Source organism: Bos taurus, chromosome 17 (assembly GCF_002263795.3).
Source record: "Bos taurus isolate L1 Dominette 01449 registration number 42190680 breed Hereford chromosome 17, ARS-UCD2.0, whole genome shotgun sequence".
In the NCBI taxonomy this organism is placed as follows: domain Eukaryota; kingdom Metazoa; phylum Chordata; class Mammalia; order Artiodactyla; family Bovidae; genus Bos; species Bos taurus.
Window position 1 is genome coordinate 14227447 of NC_037344.1, and position 17077 is coordinate 14244523.

General features: G+C 43.5%; 1 protein-coding gene across 1 annotated transcript in view; it reads left to right on the forward strand.

Annotated features, from left to right (window-relative positions):
* The first annotated feature begins 1991 nt into the window (after nucleotides 1–1991).
* The window catches only part of FREM3 (FRAS1 related extracellular matrix 3), a 108233-nt gene continuing 93147 nt past the window's right edge, over nucleotides 1992–17077 (forward strand). The window contains 7 exon segments of the mRNA XM_024977562.2: nucleotides 1992–3331; nucleotides 3334–4632; nucleotides 4635–4837; nucleotides 4839–5693; nucleotides 5695–6172; nucleotides 6175–8238; nucleotides 9857–9946. Coding sequence (XP_024833330.1) covers nucleotides 3061–3331; nucleotides 3334–4632; nucleotides 4635–4837; nucleotides 4839–5693; nucleotides 5695–6172; nucleotides 6175–8238; nucleotides 9857–9946 — 5260 coding nt within the window. The 5' untranslated portion in view covers nucleotides 1992–3060.

Genomic DNA, 17077 nt, shown 5'->3' on the forward strand with positions numbered 1-17077 from the left:
AATGTTGTGTTGTGCTAGTTTCTGCAGGGCAACAAAATGAATCAGCTATATGAATAAATATATCCCCTCCCTTTTGAGCCTCCCTGCCACTCCCCAGTCCCGGTCTTCTCAGGTCATCCCCGAGCACTGAGCTGAGATCCCTGTGCTATACAGCAGCTCCCCACTAGCTATGGCACATACGGCAGGGTATATATGTCAGTGCTGCTCTTTCAGTTTGTCCCAATCTCTCCTTACCCCCCAACCCTGCCCCATGTCTACAAGTCCATTCTCTAGGTCAGCTTCTGTATTCCTGTTCATCAGTACCACTTTTCTAGATTCTATATATATACACATATATATGCTGTAGTTCTTTTCTTTCCCACTTAATATAGGCTTGAAATGCAGCTCAGGTTTAAAAGAGAAATTTGGGAAGGCAAGAGATAAAAGAAATACAATATGGATAACTTAAATTGCCCTGTGCAAATAAAACTCTAATAAATAGTTGTTGGAAATCAAATTTGTGTCCTCTGAACAGAACCATCACCAGCCTCTAATAAACTGTCATAGTATGAAGCAGAAAGAAAGAAGTGATCCTACATTTGCACCGGGTTTTTTCTACCTAACACCTTGGCTTTATAGAATGTAGTTATTAATTCGGAGACTTTCATTCTTTTATTCATTCATTCAGTCAACAAACAGTTATCATGTACCTTCTACGGGGTGGGGGGCATAAGCATTAGGTATCAGGTGTGAACAGAGTATACTCCCCACTCTCGTGGAGCTTAAAGTCTAGTGGAGAAGACAGATCTTAATCAAATGGTCTGTAAATGTAGAATTGCAGAGATTTAATGTGGCTTGGGGAGCATAGAAAAAAGACTTTTTGAGAAATTAGGATTTGAGTGAGGAAAGAAAAGAGGAAAACCAGAAGGGTATGGCAAATGGAGAATACCAAGGATGGCTATTGGATTTTTCCATCTAGATTACTAATGACCTTAGCAGGAGTTTTGTTGAAATGGAAGCGTGCTAAGAGGGACTTTGTAGGAGGTTATGAAATGGAGATAGTAAGCAAAAACAAACAAAACACAAGAAGAAAAAGTACCACCTTCAACAAGCTTCATAGTGAAGAAGAGAAGGAATGTTAGCTGGAAGGGGCGGATCCCAGGACAAAAACATCAACATAGTTTGACTGTCAGCTCAACTGCCCTCCCCATCTCTGCCTATAATGATAATAGCACATGAGCAAGATAGTTACCCAGATTGAGTGATGCTTGAATGGGAACCAAAATTACACTCACACAAGAACATGCACTTGGTAAAATTTAATATATGGAGACAAATGAGAGTTTTATTAATTTAAAAAATTTGGACAAGATAGGAGTTTTATAAAATATAATGCCTCTTTCATTTACAGTGAAATTTGACCCATGTTTCAATTTTCTTAATAAATAGTTTCCAGACACACCAGAGGAGCTCTGCATAATTAGGCTAATATATATTGTTTCAAATTTATCATCTCTTAATGTTCTGTGTGTTAGGTAGTATTCTACTTTGGAGGGTTATATAGACCCATAGCATGTCACTGGTTGGTTAAATGAAATATTTAGGGAGGAAATTAACTATTTCAATCCACTAGCAGTTTATTCCTGCTCTGGGAGTCAGTCAGTTGTTGCTGCTGCTGCTCAAGTGAATAAAACAGGCTGTTAAAAAAAATTGTAAAAAAAAAAAAAATCAAAAGAATAACTTAAGAATAACGTTCTACAGGTTTATATTCCCCTTAAAGCCATTGTTATCAGTACAGTTCTAGATGCATCTATTTCTCCATCATCAATAGGTCTCTCTCACATTTACATTAATTGCTTTCTAAAAATCACAGTAACTACCATTTTATTTATAGGAAGAAATTACTCCACACTGTGGCTAAGTGGACACCTCTGATACTTAAAACATGAGTATGAGGCTAAGAACCTAACCCCACACCAGGGAGGGTAGGCATCCCAGATCTGAAAGCCAAATTCCATTACAGATGTTAAATAGGTTAATTCACAGAAATTGATCCAAGTAACTATGATAAGTATTTTCTCTGTTACTGTTTCTCTTGACATCCTCCCCTTTGGCTACCGATATATTTTTCTACAAAGAAAGTAATTAGAAAACGGCATATCTAATAAACTCAGAGGCAGTCACTGTTGATCAGATATGGAAATCACCGTCTAAGAAAATAAAAGCCATCCGGTCCATCCATTTGTGTGGTATGTGAGACCCACTGACTAGAAACAAAAGCTGTTCAAGTTCACCAGTCTGGATGCTAGTGCTCTTCCCCCCAAAACTGAGAAGGAGAAATGCCGGGGTTATTTTGTAAGCAAGAAATCACAGGATCTGGAAGAAGCTGCTTTATCAGGCAGACAGCTAGAAAATCCTATTTGCAAAATAGCTCCCTCTAGCATCTTTCATGTCCAAAGTGAGACTCAATTTTGGCTGGAAAATGCACTCTTGTCAGCGGTAAGGAAGAGGAATGGGGTTTCTCCCCACTCTCAGAAAGACCGTTGCCTGGATGAATGGACCGCTGGAGCGCAGTGTCTCACAGGAGCAGAACTGACCCGGCAATGGTCACCGTCTCGGGCCCTGGAGGACAATCCCGTTGAGCCGCCCGGGAAGGAGAGTATCCAGACCGGCTGGTCCGAGGCAGGCAGCCCAGGGTTGCACGGTGCCCGGCCACCCCTTCAGGCTCGAAGGTCGGTAAGATACCCTGGGTAAAGGTACCAAGGGGCAGAGGGGAGTGCTCCCGCACGCTCCTAGGTCTCCGCGCGCTGGGGCAACTGGACAACGCCTGGTGCCTGCAGTGGACAGCCTGGAGAGGGGGAGGGGCGGAGGTGGCTGCGCCCCTTCCCCCCACCTTCCCACCAGCACTCCCCTATCCACCCCCCGCTGCTTTTACCTGCCGCAGCTGAAGCGCAGCCCCTGGCTCTTGTTGAGTCCTCTCACCCGCTCCAGAGTGGACAGCAACCACCGTCTCCACCGCCTGCACCTGCTGCTGAACGGGCCACTCTGAAGACAGGATACCCTCCAGGCAGCCAAGGTCCCATGGCTGGCATTTCTCCGCGCCCTGCTGGGACGCCCCGGCAGCTTGCCGCCGCGCTCGCCTATCTGCTCCTGAGCTGCTCTGCCCTACAGGGACAGACACCCTCGCCTGAGGCTGAGCCCCCTCTGGTGCCCTACCTGCCCATCTGGGGCGCCCTCGGCCGCCTCATTCCCGATGGCCCCAGCATCCTCCTTACCAACCCCGGGCTCCGGGTACCCGTGGGCCGCTCGCTTTGGCTCGACCCGCTCCGGGACCTGGTGATTCTAGTGCAGCCGGGGACCGGTGCGAGGTGACGGTGTTGGACGCCCTGCCGCCGCGCCACAGCGCGCTCTCCCCGCGCGGCTTCCCCTGCGCCTTCGGGCCCCGCCAGGTCCGCTACACTCACTGGGGCGCCCGCAGCCCCGGACGCGCGCGGGTGAGGCTGCAGCTGCGCTACGACGCCGCGACTTCCACGCTCGCGCTGCCCTTCATGCTCGCGGTGGACGTGGTCTTCCACCGGCTGAAGCTGGTGACGCGCAGCAGGCCTTTGGCGGTGGAGGAGCTGCGCGGCTGGAGCCACGCCATTGACAGGAGAGTGCTGGCCTTTGCTTCCCCGGAGCCCGGGACCGCGGCCACCCGCAGGTGCCGGCTCACCCCTGTTCCCCCCGAGGGTGGCCCACTGCCCAAGTATGGGCGTTTGGCGGATGCCGCGGGGGCCCCTCTCCCCAGGGCCAAGGCCATAGACTGTGAGGCTTTTATCCGGGCTGGGGTGCGCTACCAGCACACCTCCACCACCCCCTCGCCCAACCGGGACTGTATGCCCATGGTGGCGGAGCTGCTAGGGCCAGGGGACCCAGGAGCTGAGTCAGAGGAGTTGCTGCTCCGAGAACATTTCCAGCTTCTGGTGAGGATCCTTCAGGGATCCGAGAACACGGTGCCCAGGCCCAGCCTCGAAGCTCCGATGATGCTGGAGGTCCATCAGTTCCTGCGGACAGCCCTGACGCCCGTAGTCCTGGCTGCGGAGGACAAGGAGTCTAATGCCGATGACCCGGTCTTCAACATTCTCAATGCTCCCATCACCATGCCGGGGCACCAGGGCTACATGGTCAGCACTGACAACCCCCTGGGCCTTTCAGTGTCCTTCAGCCAGCGGGAGCTGCGGGAATTGAAAATTGCTTATCAGCCCCCTACGGAGAAATCGGATGCAGAGCACCTCTTCCAACTGGAGATGGAGGTGGTGGACGCAGATGGTGCCACCTCAGACCCCTTTGCCTTTATGGTGGTCGTGAAACCCCTGAACACCCTGGCCCCGGTGGCTACCTATGACCAGGGACTACTACTTTTTGAAGGTCAGTCAAGGCCCCTCTCCAGCCCCAACAGCCTTCAGATCAGTGATAGTGATCACCTGGGAGAGGTGAAAGTGGCTGCCATGAGGGGCTTGAGACATGGGCAGCTGGTCGTGCTTGGGGCGCCAGCAGGGTGCAAGCATTTCACGCCAACGGACCTGGCAGCAGGGCGAGTGGCATACCAGCATGATGGCAGCAACACCTACAGTGACAACATCTTCTTCCGGATGGAGGATGGGCGCCACCAGGTGGATTCCTCTTCCCTCTCGCCATCATCCCTGTTGATGATGAACCACCAATGGTCACTGCCGACACTGGGCTCGCGGTGACAGAAGGGCAGGCAGTCCAGATCTCCCCCTTTGTCCTGAGTGCAATGGATATTGACTCTGAGGACCTGACCATCCATTTTGTGCTGGAGGACCAGCCGCTGGAAGGAGAAGAGGAAGAACGAAGGGGGGGATCTGGCTCCCAGTTCCTTCAACTCAAAGCAGCATCTGGAGGAGATGCTGCTGTGGCAGTCGGAACCACCTCGGGCTCCTGAAGATGAAGGCTGGTATTACGTGGGAAAGGGAGGACTTTATAAGAAGGTGGTGACTGAGTAGCTTCGACAAGACATAGTGGAAGGGAGACTCTTCTACCGCCATCTTGGACCCCTTGGCCCTCAATCCATAATGGCCCAGATAACTTTCCATGTGCAGGATGACCATGACCCACCCAATCTATCCAAGCAACATTTCTTGACCATCAGAGTCCAACCAGTGGATCTGCAGAGTCCAGAGCTGTTTCCAGGAACTACCCTAGAAATGACCATGCAGCAATACCAACTCACTCACTTCCAGAAGAAATTCCTCCAATATATTGACCAGGACTCAGACGACCAGCACCTGTGGTACACCCTGCTGATGCCTCCAACTGACACAGATGACAACCACCAAGTCCGGGCTGGAGACATTGTGCTCACTGATTCACCAGACACACCCACTGTGCACTTCACCCAGGCCCAGGTAAATCACCATGAAGTTGCCTACCAGCCCCTCTGGGAGAAGCTGGGAATTGTACCATGGATTGTGCAGTTCACCTACCAGGTGGAGGATGCTGCAGGCAATAGTGTACCTGGCACATTCACATTATTCCTGAGGCCTGTGCACAACCAGCCTCCCCAAGTCACCGACAGAGGCTTTACTGTCTTAGAAGGAGAGAGTTTCAGCCTCAGCAGTAATGAGCTGCATGTTTCCGACCCTGACACAGACATCAACCAGATTGTCTTCATATTAGTTTGGGGTCCCCAACATGGACATTTGCAGTACTTAAAAAAAATGTGTGGTCCCAGGGGAATATTTCATGCAAGCTGATATTGTTAATGGGAGTATCTCTTATCGGAACCACAGAAACCAGGCGACTAGTGATACCTTCCATCTGGAGGTAAGTGACAAGGTGCATCACAAACCCATCACTGTCCAGATGTCTGTGCATCCTGTAGCAGCTGACAAAAGTCCCAGGACCTCTATTATAGGTAGTGCATTATTAGATGTGTCCATAGATGTACTAGAAAATACAGCCACTGAGATCACCATGGACATCATCTATGGTCTAAAGGACACAGGCAACTTGATGCTCTCTTTCACTGTGGAAGATAGTCCCAAATTGGGCATTATTCTGGTGAATGGTTTACCCACAGAACAGTTCACCCAAGAGGACCTCATCAGTGGGACAGTAGTCTATGTTCATGCGGGAGGTGAAGTTGGATTCCAGAAGCAGCCTGATGCCTTCAGGCTTGCCTTCTCCAAGGATCTCATCAGCGGATGATGGGAGACAGCACAGTGGAAGAAGTACAGGTTCAAGTGGTGGTGCTGCCCGTCAACAACATGGCTCCCAAGGTCTTGGTCAGGGAGCCTTACGTTGTCCATGAAGGTGGGAAGGGTGCCTTGACCTTACAACATCTCAGCATTGAAGATGTAGACACTCCCCAAGATGAAATTCTCTGCACAGCAAGTGGTCAGCCAGTCTCTGGCTACCTGGAAAATATGACACCAGCTCCTGGATCAGAAGAGACCCGAGCTGGTTATCCCATCAGCGCTTTCTCTATCAGAGATGTCCAGCTAAGACATGTCAACTAGGTACAGAGTATCCACAAGGGGGTAGAACCACAAAAAGATCAATTCACCTTTTATTGCTCTGATGGCATCAACTTCTCCCCAAATGTCTTCTTCCCTATAATGATCTTACCCACCAATGATGAGCAGCCTGAACTTTTTGCCCGTGAGTTTGTGGTACTAGAGGAAATAAGCATCATCATAGACACCCCACTGCTCAATGGAGCCGATACTGACCTGCCACCAAATGAGCTTCACTTTCAGCTCACAGCCCTCCCTCGGCATGGGCGAATCACACAGCAGCTGGCCACAGAGAGCCAGCCCATCCGTAGCTTCACTTTACAGGAGATTCAGGAAGCCTCCACCATTGTGTATGAGCACGATGACTCTGAGACCACAGAGGACAGTTTTGAGGTCTGGCTGAGTGACAGCAAGCACGCCACCCACAGGACGGTACCCATTGTGGTGATCCTGGTGGACGATGAAACCCCTCAGCTGACCATCAACAATGGGCTGGAAGTAGAGACTGGACACACTGAGGTCATCACCAATCGGGTCCTCAAAGCCACAGATCTTGACTCAGATGATAAGAGCCTCAGTTTTATCCTCCGCTCTGGACCTCAAAAAGGGCTTCTACAGCGACTGAGAAAACCCAGAGGGGAGGTGAGGAACAACCTCACCTTGGGAATGAACTTTACCCAGGGTGAGATTGACCAAGGCCTCATCTGTTACACCCACACAAGCCAAGGACTTCATGACCTTATCAAGTTTGGTGTGACTGATGGGATTAACCCTTTGCTAGACTGCTATTTCAACATCACCATTGGCAGCTTAGACAGGGTCTTCTTACCTGAGGTGGTTAGCAAAGGCGTCACCTTCACAGAAGGTGACAGAGTGACCGTCACCATGGATCTGCTTAGCACCAATGATGTCAACATCTTTGATGAACAGCTGCACTTCAGCATCACAAGGGCTCCTAGCCTGAGGCATTTGGAAATCTCTGACCACCCTGGGGAGCCCATTACCTCTTTCACTCAGTGGCAGTTGGCTGGCAACAAGATAGTCTATGTTCGCACTTCAGATGATGAGATAAAGATGGACAGCTTTGAGTTTCAAGAGACTGATGAACATAGTCCCATGTTTCAAACCTTCAGGATCTTCATCACGGGTGTTAATAATAAGAAACCTATCATGACCATCCATTAACTGATACTGCAAGAAGGGGAAAGAAAATGCATCATTCCCTTTGAGTTGGCAGCGGAAGACAAGGATACCCCAGATGATCTCCTTCTCTTTACCATCACCCAGGTCCCCATCCATGGCAGGATTTTGTATAATGGCAGTCGTCCTGTGACCACCTTCACCCAGCGGGACCTGAACGAGAACTTGGTTTGCTACTGGCACGATGGCAGTGCGATAGCTGAAGACAGTTTCTCCTTGACTGTGACAGATGGCACTCATACTGATTTCTATGTCTTCCCAAACACTGCTGTGGAGACACACAGACCTCAGGTAATGTGGATTCACGTAAGAAACTCCCTAGACAACAGGTTCTCCCAGACTGCCTTTAACAGAGATGCCCTGGCCTTGGAACACCTTCACCCTGGACATGTGGGCTTCCTGATTACCAGCAGGTCTCTCAAGACAGAGGATTGGGACAGTTCCCACAGACTCCAGAAGTATAAAGTAACCAGAGGACCGGTGCATGGCTTCATTATCAACACTGGCCTTGGAAATGACAGCACGCAAGTTTTTACACAAGGTTAGTACACAGTGTCCCCTGATGCCTTTGTCCTGCTCCATAAGTAGATAAGATCTCCCAGCTCTGCATGAAATTGTCCTGACCTCAGTCCTTTAGCAGCAAGATTCTAATTCTAATGAAATACAGTGGAATGAGAAATTAACAAACAAAGCAACAAATCCATTATCAGCCGTTTCCTCAACCTGCTCTTTAAACTGGAGCTCTCAGACATTCAATCAGGTTTGTAGTTACACATTAAAACTGCCAAATACAGGTGGACAGCTTCTGCTTCTGAAATATTATAAGATTACAATGATGTTGAAAAGATCAGTTTAAGTTTGAATGTTAAGTAAAGAATGACATACCTAAGAATCATTGCATAGTTTACCAGTAAGTCTGGATTTCTGAAGATAGTGGTTTGGTGTCTTGATTTCAGATATAAAAATTACACTGCACATTTTATTGTACTATTCAAATTCAATTTCTATATCTAGAAAATGCATAGAACTAAGTTTGCCTAGGGTCACTTGCAATGCAGGAGACACAGGAGACATGGGTTTATCCCTGGGTAACGAAAATCCCCTGGAGAAGGAAATGGCAACCCAGTATTCTGCCTGGGAAATCCCATGGCAGAGAGGCTTGGCAGGCTATAGTCCATAGCAAAGAGGCTGACAGGACTGAGCAGCTTAACACGCACGCAGGCACAGAAGTTTGCCTAACTATGGGAGTATATGTTTTAATGATCATTTTTCTTTTATATTTGTTGTTACTACTAATGGTGAGCTAAAGGCTGGTCCTGCTGGCTTCCCAAGTGATGATACTGGTACCTTTGACTGCTCTTCACATAGTCATAAAACTTTTTCATGTAGCTCTATGCATGAGATGTGAAGAGATACATGGAATTTTACACATCCGATATGCATAAAGCTGGATGCAATTTTAGAGTAAAACTAAAGAAGGTTATTTAAAAAACAGTTTCTTTACATTTTCAGAATTGCTTCTAAACCAAGTGAAATTATAGTAGGTTCTATAAAAATTGTTTTTGCAAATGAATACCCCAAAATGCAAATTGCCTTGAAAATAGTAGTATTAGCAATACAAAAACACAATTATAGACCCAACTGACACATTCTCAAATATCCAAGAGAATGGGCAATAGAAACACATCATGATTTTATTCTTATTTCCTTTTTACTGAGGATGCAATAGTTATTCTTGTTTAAATTCCTTTCAACAAATAGTTCGTGAGTATCCGAGTGTTTCAACCTTGGATAGAAGACCTAACAGCAGCTGGATTAAGCTGCCTGTAGAGGACCATGGTGTTGTGAAGTGTGCATAGGTGGAACCTGGGCATCCTTCTTGGATGCCCACCTCGTCATCCCAGAGATCATACACGGAGTAGCACAGTTACAGAATTTTAAATTATAAGGTTCCATTTTTTTGTTATTGCAACTTTAAGAAAAAGTTAAATTCTTATTAACCTCATTATTTTTTATAAAGTTAGATTTATGTTCATTTAATCATTTTTAAATTTACTAATTGTAGTATTTTCATGCCCTATAAAAAACACTGAAGTTCTTATCATACTCATTTTCTCTGTGCCAACACGGTGTGTGTATGATGCTTGCTCTTTTGCTAGATGACATTGATGAGATGAGGATCTACTACATCTTGAATGAAGGCAGCAAGGCAACTAAAGACATCTTCTACTTCTCGGCAGAAGACAATGGTAAGTCAGTATTGAGACCATACCTGGCAGTCTTGGTTAACTAAAGTCAGTATGAGATGGAAAAGAATTAAATCATGTACATAGTAATCACAGTCAGTAATGTCATACTGTCACCAAATGAATTCCTTTGGTTTTATTTGTAGTCTTCTGCCAAAGCATCCTTGACAAATCACTTTTTAGGAAGGGAAAGCAATGAAAATTTTCAATAATTAATTTGAAGTATTTTACCTGACCAAGGTTATGTGTGACATCCTATAGGCAAGTAGACTTCCTCTTCAAGAGGATCTGAGAATGTAGCTGGTAGTTTGTCTTACTCTAAAACTAAAACAAACCTACAGAAGGGGAGGTTGGGATGAATTGAAAGACTAGCATTGACATATATGCACTACCATGTGTAAAATAGAGAGCTGGTAGGAAGCTGCTGCATAGCACAGGGAGCTCAGCTACACGCTCTATGATGACCCAGATGAGTAGGATGGGGGTGGGGATGAGAAGGAGGTTAAAGAGGGAGCAGATATATGTATATGTATAGCTGATTCACTTTGCTGTACAGTAGAAACTAACACAATATTGTAAAGCAACTATACTCCACTAAATAAAATAAAAGAAAAAATGAAAATAAATAAATCTAAAAATCGATCATTAGATGTTGTTAGGCATTTTAGCCCCAGTACTGAATCTTAGTGACTACTTGATCTTAGAAGTGTAATATTCCTAGATGGGGTGAATGACCGGCCCACAGGAAAGCTTTCATTTAAAAACATGCCTATTTATGCTGCGCCTCTGTGCATGTACTCTGTCTTTAAAGTAGCATACTGGGCAGCAACTAGTTAACAGAAGGCACTTTCTTTACTCAGCCAAGGATGTACTGATTATGTGGTCAAGAGCAATCATTTTGCAGTAAGACAGGATAATTGCAGAAATTATGTCCATGTACCACTTGCCACTCTATAACCTTTTTCAGTATAAATCATTACTCATTCTCAGTAAATAACATGAATTTTCTGCCTGAATTATGTGCCATCAGTCAGGACTGTATTTACTGAAAAACAGTTTTCAATGAGTGGCAATATGGTATACAAAGTTTGAATCCCAATTGGCCCCCTGTGACCTTGAACAGGTTACCTTGTCCTTTCTGTGATTCATTTCCCTCATCTCTAAAATGATGGTCTTCATACCTCGTCCAAAGTGTCACAAGATAATGTATGTAAAGCACTTGACTCACGTTGTTGTTGTTTAGTCGCTAAGTCGTGTCCAACTCTTTGCAACCCCATGGACCATAGCCCACCAGACTCCTCTGTCCATGGGATTTCACAGGCAAAGACAATGGAGTGGGTTGCCATTTCCTTCTCCAAGGGATCTTCTCAACCCAGGGACTGAACTTGTATCTCCTTCTTGTCAGGCAGATTCTTTAGCACTGAGCCACCTGGGAAGGCCATACTTGGCTCACAGCAGATGCATAATAAAAGTTAGTTACCTTCTCTGTTTCAGATGAGACTGACTACAGTGGCAACCACTGATCCCTCCTCTCCATCTTTTCACTTAGAGTTTAACAGATCTTTCCTTCTTTCCCTAAGTTCTCAAAATTCAAAATTACTACAAAGAGGAGGATGAATTTAAGCCTTCTCAACTGATTCACTAAAGTAAAATGCTTGTAAGATTCAGATGGTTTATAATGGTTTTTTTTTTTTTTCTGTTTTTGAGGATGATATAAAAAGATGTACATCTAACTTGGACACTGTGCTTTCTGGGCAACATCGGAGACAAAAGCCAATCAGTGATGGTAATAATGTGAATTTTATGTAGCTACCATTGTTGAGTGCTTTTGTGGGCCAGTCACTACAACATAAAAAGCAAATGTTACTAGGCCCATTTTTACATGAAGACACTGAGGCTGAATAACTTGCCTGAAGTCATCTGGGTAATAAGCAGGTGAACTGGAATTAAACCCAGATCGCACAGATTCCAAAGCCAGGGCTTTTAACCACTAATGCTATGCTGCCTTTGTTTTGGGAAACTGAAGTCATGAGCAGCAGAGAACAGGGCAGACAGCACTGCCTAACCTGGCAAAGAAGCACCTTATAATAAATTCAAGTGGTCAGAATGGCCAAACACATTCCAGAACATTTGAGGACATGCCTGCTCATAGTTGGATCTTGAAACGTGTGCGTGTCCATAAGCTAATTAAATATTTTTTAATATTTATTTGCTTAATATTCATTTAATTCAGTGGATGCTTTTAATTGTTTTCTAAGTACTATACACAGAGCTAAAATCCATGTCTACCTATGTGGAGCATTCTTGGAATAGCTTACAAATTCTGATGAAAGACTCACTCTAAACTTTTTTGTATTTGCTATTTCCAAATTTTATGAATGTCTATCTTTACAATAGCCAAATTAATCATTTTTTTCTTTTTAAAATTTCCCCACTTAAGGTATTTCTCAAATGGAATGTTTAATGAAACTTGCACTGTGGTCTATTTTTTGTTTGTTCTATTTTATTGAAGTATAATTGATTTATAAGGCTGTATTAATTTCTACTGTACAGCAAAGTGATCCAGTTATATATATATATATATATATATATATATATATATACACACACACATATGTATATCCTTTTTTATTCTTTTCCATTATGGTTTATCCCAGGATATTGAGTATAGTTCTCTGTGCTATACAGAAGGTTCTTGTTGTTTATCTTTTTTATATGTAGTGCTGTATACCTGTTAATGCAAAGTTCCTCTTTTATTCCTCCCTGCTTCCCCTTTGGTAACCATAAGTTTGTTTTCCATGTCTGTGAGTCTGTTTCTGCTTTGTGGATAGGTTCATTTGTGTCATATTTTAGATTCCACCTAAAAATGATATCATATGGTATTTGTCTTTCTCTTTAAGACTTACTTCACTTAGTATGACAAACTCTACGTCCATGTATGTTGCTGCAAATGGCGTTATTTAATTCATTTTTATAGCTGAGTAGTACTCCATTGTATAAATACACTATATCTTCTTTATCCATTCCTATGTTGATGGACGTTTACGTTGCTTTCTTGGCTATTGTAAATAGTGCTACAGTGAACACAATGTGATCTATTGATAACTGTCTTTCCTAATGACATATAGCACTGGAAAGTACTGCTTCTGGTTATTTAAGGAATTTGGGGTGGACACTCTTCCAGGAATGTATTTTTCCCTACTGGGTTGGAAACAGACTTTGTTGTTCTTATTTGCGGAACCAACATTGGAGCCATTAGAAGATTGCGCCTTGCCTCCAGGACTATGCAGTAGGCCTGTCCATATAAGACCTTGCACCAGAGTCTTACAGGTGGAAGTACTGGCAAGATGACTCTAGAGTTGCAATTTATTGAAACCCCAAGACTAAAGGCAGGAAAACAGGAAGGCTTCCAGCTCATAGGCTCTGAAACCAGGCTACCTGGATTCAAATCCCAGCTTCACTGCTTAATGGCTGTGTAACATTGAGAAACTCTCTTTTGGTTTCCTCATCTGTGAACCAGAGATAATTATAGCAATTGCGTCATAGGATAACTGTGGGGATTTTTCCCTGGGACTTGGAAACGGCAAACCTGAAAGAACAACACTTGGACAGTCTCTGCAGGGACTGACAAGTTTATTTCTGTAGTCAAGCCTTTTTATAGGAGCAAGGAACAAAGAGCTTAGAGCATAGGGGCAGCAGAACACGTACAAGGCTAAGATATAATCAGTAAAAGATACTTCAAGGAACAGTGCATTCTTAACGACCTATGTGTTTATCCATGACCCATTTTCTCAAGCAATGTCTTTAATGTTTAATTGTTAAATCTTGGCACCGAGCATAGCCAAAGGCAGGAAATGTTCTTCAGCAATCAGTACATAATGCCTAGGTACTTCTGGCCCTTCGCCATTTTCCCATGGACCTTCTCCTTCAAGGCTATTTTGCACCGTGCCTCCCAACATATCCTCCTTTTGTTTTTAGTTTAAGCATGGCAGCTGATAGTTGGACCCCGTTGTAGGAGGCACAGAGTCTTGAGTAGAGACATCTGTATAGAATTGTGTAGTGCCATACCAGACAGGGTTCCTACTGTAACAATAGATATTAGACTAAGAATGCCAGCAATAATACGTCCTATTATGGGCTTTGACCTCCTTAAGCCATATTTGAGCAAAACTGAGAGAAATACAGAGTTGGTTCATGGTTCTGTTAGGTTAACAGGAAGCCACAAATCAGATCTTTGCTTGACTATTGCAATGTTGACATTATGATATGAAATAGTATGGTTTAAACACGTATACAAGGCACATGCTGTACAGTTAACAATCTTAGCAGAAAGATCTATATCGAAGTTACCTACAATAAACATGTACAGGAGGTACACACAAGATTGGACATAACCTGTACTATCATATAAAAAGGTATAGTTTTGAGGGTTTTAAGGCTTTTGCAGTCCCATACACACTGGCAAAGCGCTCCAATGCAGCAGGAATCTTCCACACATGCTATTGTTCAGGTCCTACGGTAGGGGTTCAGATGTTAACGTTTTCTCTTCAGCTTCTCTACGGTCATTGACGAGACCATTTGCGTCAGCTGCGTCACCTGTCGGGGGAGTCTGGTCTCAGGGTCCTTCTCCGTAACAGACATGGAGAAGTGGAACCCAGATTTCTTCTCCATCTGCGACGACAAGACCGTAACCTCTGCCTAGGAGTCGTAAGATTCCTGGCGACCATTGATTAAACTGTTTATACCATATTGGGTGTGTTGGCTTCTAACAGTTTCTTACTGTTTTCCTCTGCAAAATGTCTGTCTGCATGAGTATCAGAACTATCTTTTAGTAAATTTTAAAAATTTAAGGAATAAAGAGTTAAAGATAATAACAATTGAGGGTTCATAGGATAAGAAGTGTATCTTATATACATAAGATATATGTTATGTATTCCATAATATTCCCCCTTTCTGTTTTAATAAATGAGTTTTAAGAGTACAATGGGCTCTTTCGATAATTGCTTGACCCTGGGGATTGTAGGGTATCCCCGTGATGTGTGTTATATTCCATTCCATTAGAAATGAATGAAATAAGTGAGAGGTAAATGTAGGCCCATTATCTGTTTTTAAAACCGAAGGTATTCCCATAACAGGGAAGATGAGTAAAAGTGCGGAAATGGCGTGTTTACTGGATTCTGAAGAGATAGGCATTGCCCATATAAAACCTGAAAATGTGTCAACTGAGACAAAAAGCAAAGAAAACTTTCCCAAGGAGCAATGAGTGAAGTCAAAGGGAGTTAGGCTGTTGCCCATGAGGATTAACTCTTGAAACTGTGGTACGTAAGTGCAGAGGAGCGCAGACGTCACAGGATTTAATGATATGTCTCGCTTCAGTGAGGGGAATATGGCATTTAGAGTGCAATCTTTTAGCATTGGTATGAAGATCAGTGTGTTCATCCATAGCAGACGTAAAGACAGGAGCTATGAACCTATCAACAGCATCATTTCTTGCTGCCAGGGGGCCAGGCAAACCTGAATGAGCACTATATGTGCAATGAACAAAGATTCCTTATGTGATCGAATTAAGGCTTGAGTTTTTGACAAGAGAGTATATAATTCTTCATCTAGGTTGTATAAAAAGGCGGTAACAAAATCGGGGAAAAGGGAAGCAAGGTATTTGGAATCAGTATGTACATTGAAGGATAATGGTTGAAGAGACAAAAGAGCATATAAAGCATACAATTCAACCCTTTGTACTGAAGAATAGGTAATGGGTAATTTCTCTTTGATATCAGGGCCAACGATCCCAGCTATGCCTTTCTTGTTGCCATCAATGAAATAGGTAGGTGCATTTGAAATAGGCTGGGAGGCAATAATATTAGTTACTATAAATTTAGTGAATTGTAGGAAGTTCCATAATTTTCCTTTTGGCAAATGGAATGGATAACATTCTGAAAATCACTTAATGTTATTTGCATGGTTATGTTATACTGTAAGGCAATTTGTAGTTCCTTTTTTGTCAAGGGAACATGTATTGCATATGGATGAAATCCAGTTAAGGTTTGTATATGGTTCCGTCCTGATACAATTAGTTGCCCTATTTTCTCAATGTATAATATGATTTTTTTTTGGATTGTTTAGTATGTAGATATACCCATTCTATCAGGTTGTTTTGAGCTATGATTGCAGTAGGTGAATGTTTGGTGGGAAATATATATACATAGACTGGTTGGGCATGGTCCAGCCGAGTTGAGAAAGATAGTTGAATGTGTTTTTCAACAAATTTTAATTCTTCTTTCGCTTCTTTTGTTAGCTGTCTAGGACTATTAGGGTTAGGAGGTCCCTCTAAAATTTTAAATAAATTTTGTAATGCATAGGTGGGAATGCCAATAGATGGCCAAAGCCAATTAATATCTCCTATCAATTTTTGAAAATCACTTAATGTGCATAGAGAATGCACAGAGATTTGAGTTTTTTGAGGTTTTATCTTAGACTCTTCCATAACATGTCCCAAGCAATTAAAGGGTGCTTTCAATTGAATTTTATCTGGCACAACAAGTAAGCCATGATTTTGAAGAGTGGTAGTGACTTCGTCATATAACTGTTGTAAACAAAGTTCAGATTCCATGGACAGGAGTATATCATCCATATAATGAATTATGAAGGCAGTAGGATATTTATCTCTAACAGGTTGTAATAAAACAGATAAGGGATATTGGCAAATGGTAGGAGAGTTCATCATTCCCTGAGGTAGCACCTTCCATTGAAATCTTTTAACAGAAGTCATGTGATTTATAGAAGGAACTGAAAACGCAAAACGTTTTCTATCTTTAGGATGCAAGGGTATAGTAAAAAAGCAGTCTTGTAAATCAATAATAATTATAGATTAGTCTTTCGGTACCATGGAAGGGGAGGGCAATCCAGGTTGTAATGGCCCCATAGGAATTATATTTTATTAACATTTCTTAGATCTATCTATATTTGCCATTTTTCTGATTTCTTTTTTATTATAAAAATGAGAGAGTTCTATGGGGAAAATGAAGGCTCTATATGATTCTTTTGTAATTGCTCATCTATTAGTTGTATGAGAGTTGTCAACTTTTCTTTAGTTAGGGGCCATTGAGGTGTTCATATTGGGGCATTAGATTCCCA